General features: G+C 62.9%; 1 protein-coding gene across 1 annotated transcript in view; it reads right to left on the reverse strand.

Moving 5' to 3' along the window:
• The window catches only part of SRL (sarcalumenin), a 33,110-nt gene extending 24,748 nt beyond the window's left edge, over positions 1-8,362 (reverse strand). The window contains exon 1 of the mRNA XM_067306537.1: positions 8,299-8,362. Coding sequence (XP_067162638.1) covers positions 8,299-8,362 — 64 coding nt within the window. The remainder of the gene's footprint in view (positions 1-8,298) is intronic.
• Between the last annotated feature and the right edge of the window lie 2,675 nt (positions 8,363-11,037).

Raw genomic sequence — 11,037 nt, forward strand, 5'->3', positions numbered from 1 at the left:
CTGAACTCGACTGCTCTGGACGCTCCGGCCATCGGCTGCTGTGTGGGTGTCCGCCAGGGAAGATATTTTATTGCACGGAGATTACAATGCTCCATGCTGTTGCCAGACAGCAGTCTGGCTGTTGGAAAAAGTCAGTCAGGGAGGATTAGCCTTGTGCGCCTGACCTTTCTGCAACTCGTCGCTGTTCCCAGCCCAGCCCTGCGGCAACGGTGCTCGGGGCGCCTGAAGCTGCGGGGCAGGAGGCAGGGCGAAGCACGTCGGGGACAGGGCTTGCCCCTCACATCGGCATGGCCAGGGTGGCCGGCGCATGTGTGCAAAGTGCCTTTACTCCGAGCAATCCCATTCCCTGCATCATGGGACCAGGGCGACCCGCTGTGTCGGGGGCTATCACAGGCCAAAAGCAACATGCCCCTAATCCTCGAGGTCCCGGCTGCACCGAGCACCTCCCCCCGAGCCATGGGGCAGGTGCTGACCCCGCGGCAGGCAGGCAAGCACGCAGAACGGGAGCTTGCACAGCACAGAGATGGGGAGAGGCACCACTCCTTTGCCAAGCACCCTTTCCCTGGGTGTAAAGTCCCCCGCTGGCTGATACAGAGCAGAGCAAGAATCCCGCAGTGACCTTTCCACGCTGGCGAACGGCCCTGCGGTAATTGCAGCAGGCATTGCGTTTCGGGGCGATACCTGCCCCAGCACATGGCCTTGCACGCCAACGGCTCCATCTGCGTGGAGCTGGGTTCCTGTCTGGCAGAGAGGCAGGAGCAGGCCAGAGCTCGCTGGATCTTCATATGTGGCCCCATACAGCCACTGGTATGAGCCATGACCCAACGGGGAACGTGCCGGTGCTGCGTGTCCTGGGTCGGCTGTTTCATGCCCCTGCAAGCGCTCAGGCCTCCTGGAGAGCTGGTTGTAGTTGAGCTACGCCAAAGAGCTTCCTAGACCCCTGGGGCAGCCTTACAGAAGAGAGATGCCTCCTCAGAGACAAGCACCAGCGAGTGGAGCACAGGATGGCATCTGCTCCCCATCCGCTCCAGTCTTCCCGTGCCTCAGTTTCCCCCTCCAGGCAATCACAGTTGCACCAACAATGCCGGCTCTCCAGGCACCCCGGCAGAGCCTGCTGCGACGGGACAAAGTGGAGGGGCCGGTGCGGCTGCTGAACCCCGCAGAGGCAGCGCCTGGTGTTTTATTACCATGTGTTTAGCATTAGGGCTGCTCGACAGCTCATGATGGCCAAGGCAGCGCTGCGGGCTCCAGGAGAGGCAGGGAGTGTGTCTCGAGAGCAGATTTGGAGCAGACCAGGCCAGCACCTTCATGGACCAGGAATTGTCCCAAAGTGGGGCTCGGGAAGCCAAGGAGCCCTCTGGACCCGTCCTGGAGGTTTTAATGCTTCCAGGAGCACCAGCAGAAAGTGCACAGTGGACTCGTTTTTCAAAGGAGAAATAAATGAGTGTGAAAGTAGAGGCCAGGCAGCCCGGCTCTGCCTCTCCGTGGATGACAGGGATGGCAGGCCCAGGGAGGAAGATAATCTAATCAATGCAGATTGCAGCGAGGATATAGGAAACAGATTTTTCAGACTAACTTGACCTCATTTTTTGGAGGAGATTACAAGTTTAGCTGAAAAAAAAAAAAGACTGTTGATGTCTATAAATAGTCTGATAGAACTGCATGATATTTTGATTAAGAAAGCAGGGTAAAGAAATCTCACCAGGATTCACTAAAGGGATTAAAACCAGGCTCAGAGCTTTCTAAATATAGAGATAAAATGGGGAATCATCTTTGTGGGGTGTTTTTTTGGCTGCGCTCCCACAGGCTGCCTACCCTAACATTTCTATCAAAGACTTGGAAGAAAACTCAAACTCATGACCAATGGCTTGCAGATGACACCAAGATCAGGGAAATGGAAAATAAAAAAGAGAACAACTCCCTGGCAGGGAGAGATCTGGATCTGCAAGTGAGCAGACAGCAAGAAAACAACATGCATTTTGGTACAGCCAGATGTCACACTGTACGTCGAGGAACCAAGACTTTCTGGGCTTGAGAAACAAGGAGTCTTTCCTGGCAGACAGTGACTCCAGAGGAGACGGGAGAGCAGAAGGAAGGCTCTGGGAACGTGATCTTCAGGGGTGGTGTAAGGGTCAGTGAGGCTGCCGCTGTGCAGGGAGGCATAGCTGGAACACTAGGCAGCAAGCATGATGGTGCAGACTCATGGGGCTCAGCCACGGTGCTAGGGTCCATGGCCTGCAGCGCCTATTGTGGTGTCTGAAAAACTGGAGAGGGTTCAGGGCAGAGATGGAAAAGTGGCTGGGAAATGCTGTGCCATGGGTGATGGGGCTGAAGGATCCTCGAGGCATCCCCTTCAAAGCCAAAGGATTGACTCCTGAGAGGTTATGATGAACCTGTCCTCAGAGGCCTCCAGCGATGGGAGACTTCACCAGCCCACTCCAGAGCTTTCCCAGCTTGCCCCAAGGGACATCTTCCCTAGGCTCAACTTGAGTTTTCCTGGGTGGAATCACAGCCCTGGGCTCCCTGTCCTGCCCAGGGGGCACAGCCCAGTGTGAGAAATTCCGGGAGCTCTGCTGGGACCCTGGGGAGGAGAGGCTGGAGAGTCGAGTGCTTGCCAGGCCAGCAGCAACGCATGATGGGTGCTAGCCCTGGGGCTGCATTTGCCCTGTCCCCTGGGGAGCCTGCTGTGCTCCCAGAAGCATTGCCAGTGCTGGAAGAGCCTGCCGATGGCAATCGGGATGGGGCGCTGGCCAAAAGACATGCACAATCCAACAACTTCTCCAGCAGTGCTGGGGTAGGGTCCTGCCACCTCCTTGCAGTGATTCCTGGTCACCCAGGCAGGACAGGGAGAGCCCGCAGGACTCATCAGCCCAGGTTTTAATGCCTGATGATCCTTTCTCCCACAAGATCCTTAAATACTGGAGGATGTCTAGGCAGAGACATTGCCCAGCAGAAGGTCCTGATGTGATTACCAGCAGTACCCAGCCCCAGCACTCTTGCCCATAACCACCACAAACAGTACAGGGGATCCAAATTCAGCTGTTGAGCAGGGATGGGATTGTGTGGCTCCTGTCCCTGTGCAGATGTTGCTCCATCTGCCTATCTGCGGTGTCCTACCCAGGCATCAGCATGCTGTTGCCAAGTAGGCAACACTCCCCAAGGCTGCAGGCAGCCCCCGAGGCTCCTTCTGCCCAGTCAGGGACATGGTGGCTCCTCCACAGACACAACCTGCTGTGGGCCTGACTTGTGGCCTCTAAGCAGAGGTATGGCCCTGGGGCACATCACACCCTGCACATCCAAGGTTGGGGATCCAAACCCCACACTTGTTTTGGGGGCCTGGGTTGTCCCTCCCTGCTGTATCCCAGGGCCTGTGATGCCTCCCCTGGCATCACTCACTGAGGAGAGCTCAAGAGAGTTAGGGATAGATGGAACAAGGTGACCACAGCCATAATAAGGCCATGTTCCTCTCTTTGGAGACCCACACCAAGTCCTTATGTCAGGCACACGGCACCCACAGCCCTCAACAACAGGTATTTCACTGCCCCACAACAGAAGACACCTCTTCAGCTCTACCACCTCCCAGCCTCTTTCCCGGGGCAGACTCCAAAAAACACCAGTCTTGTAATTTTCCCAAAATTGTCATGCCTTCCCCCATCACATACACACATAACCCTCTCCCCTGAGTTTCAGCCGCCAAAACGCTGCTCACTGTCCCCTGGGACCCCTCTCCTACTGTCCACCCCTGCTAAGCCTCCTGGCCGGGCGGCAGGATGGCAGGACGGCATCCCTTTATCCATAGCTGGTGTGCACATGTAGGCCCAGAGCGAGCTGGGAGGCCCGGCACAGTTGAGCCACGCGCCCGGCTGGCTCTGCAGACTTTCTGGGCTTGTTGGCACCAGAGCCCTTCTTACGGTGCCAACACCTGGGCCTGGCTCGGAGACTTCCCCAGCCCAGCAGCCTGGCCCCTCCGCCAGCCTCCGCTGGTGCACGAGCTCGTAGGCTTCCTGGGAGCAGTGTGGGGGCTATCACTTACAAGGGAAATGTCCCCGTGGACTTAAAATAGCCCCGTGGAGCACTGCCAAGCCACCAGGCCTGGGAGCTAGGACTGTTGCCATTTATGCAGGGCCTGAAGAATGGGCAATTCTACGAGTGATTCGGTCACCTCTGGACGGAGATTTCTGCACCCTGGGGAGCCCATGCTCCTCATCGCAGGTAGCTGGCATCGGCGCGGAGTGAGCAGTGCCGTCTCTGCTGGGTGCCCTGGGACTGGCATTGCTCACCACCAACGTAGAGGGAGCAGGTGGGCTGGCGAACAGGGACACAGGGACAGGGAGACACAGGCAGAGTGCAGCCTGTGGACTATTTCCCCAAACACTGCCCTCCGCAAGGCTCAGCCTGCCTCTTCCCCAGCACTGCCTGACTCCTTCACATGGTGCCACGGGGGAGACCGCTGGTCCCACTGCACTGGTGGGACATTTCCCGGCCAGCCCAGCATCAGCTACACACAGGGCCAAGAAGGCTCCCAGAAATGCTGGGGCTGATAGGAAAGGGTGTCACAAGGCAGCCAGCATGCCTGACATCTGGCCTTGCTTTGCTCAGCCAACAACATGGGAGAGAGCTGGGGCACCCAGGGGGGTGGCATTTCCACCAGGTGAGGTACCAGTCATGTAGCCAGCCCTAGCAACCAAATCTGCTGAGGGTTGTGGCACCCTGACTCTGTGCCTCGCTGCAACCACCAAGGCCGTTGATGGGCGTATAGGAACCGGGCAGCCAACTGCCCTCAGCAAGGCCCAAAGGACAGTGGTGCCCAGAGGTTGTGCTGATGCTGAAAGTGAAAGCTGGGTCTGGGTGGGATTTCATGAGGACACAGAAGCCGTGCACCTCTGGAAAAACTCTGCATCCTGGGGGGCATTTGCCTGGGATAGTCAAGGATGGGGGGAGGCCAGGACTGGCAAATCTGAAGCCCACCCATCGGTGCAGTGTCCTGGGCCCTGAGTCCATCCTGAGGTGACACATCCCAGGTGGTAGAGCCCAACCCAAGATGACGTCTTGAGTAATGGAGCCCAACCTGAGATGACACATCTCAGGTGGTGGAAGCCACTCTGAGGTGACATGTCCTGGGTGACAGAGCCACCCAGGCTGAGGCAGGGCAAAGAGTCCCAGGGGCCATGGATGATGGCCCATGCTAGTTCTTGCTAGGAGAGGTCTGTGTCAGGCTGGTAATGCCCTCTGCATTTACTGCCCAGGAAAGTGGGCACCCAGGACTTTCCTGAACTCTAGGCTGCCCATGCCCCAGTTTGGAAGTGGATGGAGCCATGCGGAGCGGTGCAGCCCCCCTACTGCAATTCACCCAGGTCTCTGTGGGAGACATCTCCCTGGGGTGAAGCTGCCAAGTGCAGCAGCTAGGAGCTGCCTCCCGCCAGCTTCTCCGCAGCCTGTTCGTGGTGGCCAGCGCTGCCCTTGGTCCCGGCCCAGCAAAGGGGCACGGTGAGGGGTAAGACGAGTGCCTCTGCCCGGTGGCACAGAGGAGAAGCTGAGCACTTTGGGGAATGGGAGCCTTCGCTTGAGACGGGATGTGTCCTGTCCCCCTACAAACCTGGCATGCGCCCCAGCAGGGACGGAGCAGCAGTGAGCGCCTGCCCAGAGGGATCGCCCCGGCAGTTGCTGCTCGGGTGCTGTGGCCCCGTCTCGTGGCAGACGGGTGTCCTGGGTCTCACCTGTACTCTGCCATGGGTGCTGACCTTGGGCAGGCCCATGCCGGGGCTCCCCAGTGCTGCCTGCACTGCTGGGCAGATGCCAGCAGCTCCGTGAGCCCTGGCCACGTGGGCCATCAGCCCTCTTGGCAGGGACTGAACGAGCACGGGTGCAGGGCCCTTCCCACCGCACAGGCTGGGGGAGCGGTGGCAGGGTCCCAGCAGCCCTGGACATCACCAAACCCTCCAGGTGCTGCAGCCCTGGCCCCGGGAGCCCGAGGGCTCTCTTGTCCTAATGCTCCAGTGACCAAAGGATCTCCAAAAGCTGGGTGATTTGGTCTCCCTCCCATGCCAGCCTCCTCTCCATGTCCAGCCCAGTCTCTGCCAGTGGTGTCCACCACCAGAGCCATGGGGCAGCCAGATCTCCTGGGTCCCCAGAGAGCAATGGGACACAGCAGAGGGGAAGCTGGCTTGGCCCAGGGTTCCGGGTGGTCCCAACCTTCATCCAGGGCCAAGGGGAGCCCCAAGAACCCGGGAAGCACCTGGACTGGGACATCACCAGTCAGGGAGTGGGGTGATCTGGCCACAAGTGCCCCCTGCCCCGCAGTCCCCCTGAAGCTAGGGAAGGGGAAAGAAAGCACCCCCCCCCCCCATGCAGCCCCCTCCTTCCCGCCTGGACAGGCTGGAGCCAGGCGGGGAGGTGCAGCTGGTGCCTGCGCCGCAGGGAGTCGGGGCTGGCGGGAGGGGACGGGAGAGCAGCAGCTCGTCGCGCAGCGCAGCGCAGCGAGCCAGCCCGTGCGCTCAGAGCCCAGCGCGACGGCCGGGCCAGGGCCGAGCAGGCTTCGCAGGCAACTGCAGCAGCGCTGTCATTTCAGCTCGGTAACCCTACGCTCTCGTGCTCGCCCGCTGCAAAAAACCTGAGCGGCTTTAGCCCAGAGGTCCCCCTCTTCGCGCCACGGACGAGGCCGAGAGCAGTAACTCAATCATTTCCCCGCACGCCGGAGGAGCCACCCCAAATCTTCCCCTCGCCACCGCTGCCGGCACGACTGCAGCCTGCCAAGAGGGAGCTGCGACCTGAACTCCCCGGCAGACTCCGCTTTCCCTGCCGCGTCCCCCTGCCCCTTCTGGAAAGGGGATGGCATTTTAAATGGGAAAATAATCCCTGAAAAGTCTTGAAATAGCAGCAGCATTTCATGTTACCAGAAAAGCCAGGTATGGGGAAATGGGAACCACCCTGAAAGAGTTCAATTTTGCTAAAAATAAGCTGATCAGTGGAAAAACGCCAGAGCCGCCGCTTGCAAACCGAAGGAGAGCTCGTCTGCGAGCACAGCTTCGCGCCAAAGGGAAAGCGAGCCTCACTCGCAAGCGCTGCCAGCTCCCTCCGGAGCAAAACCACGTGCTGGAGACATGCCCCGCTCACACCTCGCTCGAGACGACCAAGGCGAACCAAGGAAAGCCCTGCGAACAAGGAGAAGGCTCTGGCCACCGCTCCCAGATGGCTCCGCAGCCGCCGACCCGGTGGTGGCACCGGCCACCGGAGAGGAGCTCCTCGTCCCTCCCGTCCCTGCGCCCAGCTCGGCGGCGGGACGGCACGGGGAGCCGGCATCCCGCCGGGCACCGAGCCTGCGAGGCGCCCCAAGTCGGCCGCCCCCGAGCCCCTTTCACTCGCGAGATGGGTAAAAGATGCCCTTAAAAGGCTGTGGGTGCCTCGGGGCCGGCGGCGGCGGTCGGCTGCGAGAAGGCGGCAGCTGCGGGCGCCCGAGCGCCAGGCTGCAGCGGCGGGGGGAGGCCGCGGGGCCGGCGTGGGCCAGGCCGGAGCGCGGGCAGCGCAGTGTCCCGTTACAAGGCTGTTTCCATACTTAGCCGCCGCCCGGCAGCCCGGCCTGCGGAGCCCCGGCCAGGCAGCGAAACGGGACCAAATTAACTCAAGGGCAAGCAAGGGTAACGGCAACGCCACCCCGGCGCGGGCACGCTGCGAAGGCGGCAGCCCCACGGGGCGCCCGGCCGTGCTGCCCGCGGGGACGGGGGGCTCTCAGTGGGGACGGCCCGGCCCGGGGAAAGGGGTCTGCACGGCCCTTGGTGGGGGCGGGGGGGGTCACCTGAAATGCTAACTTGCTTGGGGTGCCTTCACCGGCGGGGGAAAGACCCCCCACCCCGAGCCAGAACGCCCCTCGGCCCCTCTCAGACCCTGCGGGCACAGCACCGGGGCGAGCAGCCGCCACTCCGCAGCTCCCGCTCCCCTCCCAACGCCAGGGTGTCCCGAACCCCCAGCAGCCCCCCGCCAGCGCCTGGGGCTTTGACCCACCGCCCGCACCCAAATCCAAGCCGTGACACTGCCCCACAGGCGACACCGACCCCGCGGGCGACACCGACACCGGGCACGCCGCCGCCGCCGCCGGGGCAGCACCTGGGGGGGGACCCCGGCATCCCCCCCCGAGCCCCGTCCCCGCGGTGCGCGGCCTCGGCCCCCCGCATTGCCGCGCCCCCCTCTGGGGTGACTCCCGCGGCCCCATCCCGGCAGCGGGGGGCCCCGTCCCGCCGGGGCGCCCACCCGGCCCCCCCGGGGCGCAGGCCGGGTGCACGGGGCGCCCCGCGGGCCCCTCACCTGCGGTGCCGAGGAGCAGCAGCAGCGAGGCCACGCAGCAGTAGAGCACGCTGAGGCCCTTCATGGTGGCTGCCAGGAGCTCTGCGCCGCGCCGCGCCGCTATTTATACGGCGGCGGGGAGCAGGGCAGGGTGGGCGGCCGCCGGCACGGCCCTGCACACACGCTGCCCGCCGCACGGCTCCCGGGGGCCCCCCGGCAGCGCGGGCAGGCTCGGAGCTCCGTGCGCCCGGCGTCCCCGGGGCGGTCCGCACGGCTCCTCGACCGTCTCCCCCGCCACGGCTTGTCCGACCGGGCGCTCGGGAGCCCGTCACCCACCCCCAGGCACCGCCAGCGCCGGGAAGGCCGGGCTTCTCCGGCGAGCGTGGGGGGAGCCCCCGGCCCCAGCCTGGGGGGCGGCAGGGCAGGGTGAGGGCAGGCCGGATCCTGCCCGCGGAGGGCACCGGGGCTGCGTTGGGGCCGGAGCGCGGGTACGGACCAGGAGAGACCCACAACTGTGGGGAGAGCCGAGAGAGCCAGCAGCCCCATGGAGAGCCATGGGGAGAGGCGGTGCCCCATGGGGAGAGCTGGGTGCGCCGTAGAGAGCCATAGGAGGAGGTGGGTGCCCCCCACGGAGCCATGGGGAGAGGTGGGTGCCCCATAGAGAGCCATGGAAAGAGATGGGGGCCTCCCGCAGAGCCATGGGGAGAGGTGGGTGCCTCCTCCCCCAGAACTATGGGGTGAGGCAGCAGCCCCATGGAGAGCCATGGGGAGGGATGGGTGCCCCACAGAGAGCCATGGGGAGAAGCAGGTGCCCCCTCCCCGAGCCATGGGGAGAGTTGGGGACCCATGGGGGGTTGTGGGAAGAGATGGGTGCCCTCCCGCCAAACCATGGGGAGATCCAGCAGCCCTGTGGAGAGCCATGGGGAGAGATGGGTGCCCCATGGAGAGCCATGATGAGAAGTGTCCCCCCACTCAGAGCCATAGGAAGAGATGGGTGCCCCCACCTCGAGCCATGGGGAGAGATGGGTGCCCCATGGAGAGCCATAATGAGAAGTGTCCCCCCACTCAGAGCCATAGGAAGAGATGGGTGCCCCCACCCCGAGCCATGGGGAGAGATGGGTGCCCCATGGAGAGCCATAATGAGAAGTGTCCCCCCACTCAGAGCCATAGGAAGAGATGGGTGCCCCCACCTCGATCCATGGGGACAGATGGGTGCCCCATGGAGAGCCAGGACAAGAAGTGTTGCCCCCCGCCGAGCCATGGGGCGAGATGGGTGCACCCCGAGCCACAGGGTGAGCCCCAAAGAGAGCCAGGGGAGCCCCTGGCCAGGGGCACATCTGGGTCCCCTCAACGGGGGGCGCAGGGTGCCTGTGGGGCTCAGGTGCCTGGCGCAGGGGGCCTGGCTGTGCGCGGGCCAGCCAAGCGGTGCCCCGGCCGCACGGCCTCCGCACCCCTGTTCCCCCCGGCGCCCAGCCTGGGGGCACGGACATGGTCCTGGCTGCTGGGGCCTGCTGGAGTATGGCCCCCAGCTACGGCCACTGCCACGGCCACTGCCTCCTGTCCCCTGGCCCCCGCAGTGCCCGGCCAGGCTGCGGCCACCGGCCACCGCGGCGTGGAAACCCACCGGGCCAAGAACTGGGCCAAGCCCCGAGCTCGGCGCTGTCCCCAGCGGCCCGGAAATCCTCGGCACGGTGCTCCACGGCACCCGGCCGGGAGCCGGACTGTGTCTTTAAGCACAGTCGCAGGGGGCTCTGCGGCATTTCGGAGGCAAGCTGAGTCCCGACACGCTCATAGCACGTGTGGGCAATGCCAGCAGCTGGGACACGCACCCACCGGCTCTCTCCCGGAGCACCTCGGAGGGCCGGAGCAAACCTCCCCTGGCAGCACCAGGAGGGGCCCATGTTAGCCCCTGGCTCCCAACGTTGGGCGTTTCGGCGCCTAACCGTGCCCCGTGGCCCCGGAGCCAGGCCGACGGGCCAGCGTAAAGCCGAGGGCGCGCGCCAGCCCGCGCGGGGTTAGGCGCTCAGCCCTTTAAATATGGCATCGTTGCTCAGTGGGAAAATATGCTCATCCCTAGGGCTGGGATCGTTTTCGCCTTTGTCTTCCTCCCCGCCCCGGCTTCCTCGCCCGTGCCGCCGGGCTCGGCTGCTCCGCGCAGCTCCCCTTCCACCCGGAGCCTTCGGACCAGCGTCCCGCGGCGCCCGAACGGGCCCCGGGGGCGACCGCCCGGTCCAGGAGGCGGCCGGATCCGCCGGGCCCCCCCAAAGGGCCGGGATCCGAGCGGAGCGGCAGCCAGCTCCGGCCCCCTTTCCCGGCCCGACAGACGTCACGCGAGGCAGAGAGTCTAAAAAACAAAGTACAAACTTTATTTTGTTTCTTTACAAAGGCACGAGCCTCTTTTTTTTTTTCACTTTCTTAACAAAATATAATAGCTTCTCAATGAACACAAAGACCTGAAAATCGTAAAAAAAAAAAAATACAAAAAAAAATGAAAGAAACCGAGAGAGAAACAGCTGTGGCTGGGGAGGAACCTACCAAATACCAACAAGGCTCTACACAAGACTGGCCTAAAACCCTACAGCCGAACAGGAGGGGGAGGCGGAGGCAGGGGAGGCGGAAACGAAAAATGGGACCCCCCCCTCCCCGAAGAACGAAAAAACAGAAGCGACACAATCACAAAACAGAAAAGCTCTTCTGACCTGACAAATCCCGCAAACCGGATTAAGTGCTTAAAGGAGGGAACAAAGAGGAAAGGGGGAG

The sequence above is a fragment of the Apteryx mantelli genome, chromosome 16 (assembly GCF_036417845.1).
Source record: "Apteryx mantelli isolate bAptMan1 chromosome 16, bAptMan1.hap1, whole genome shotgun sequence".
NCBI classification, from domain to species: domain Eukaryota; kingdom Metazoa; phylum Chordata; class Aves; order Apterygiformes; family Apterygidae; genus Apteryx; species Apteryx mantelli.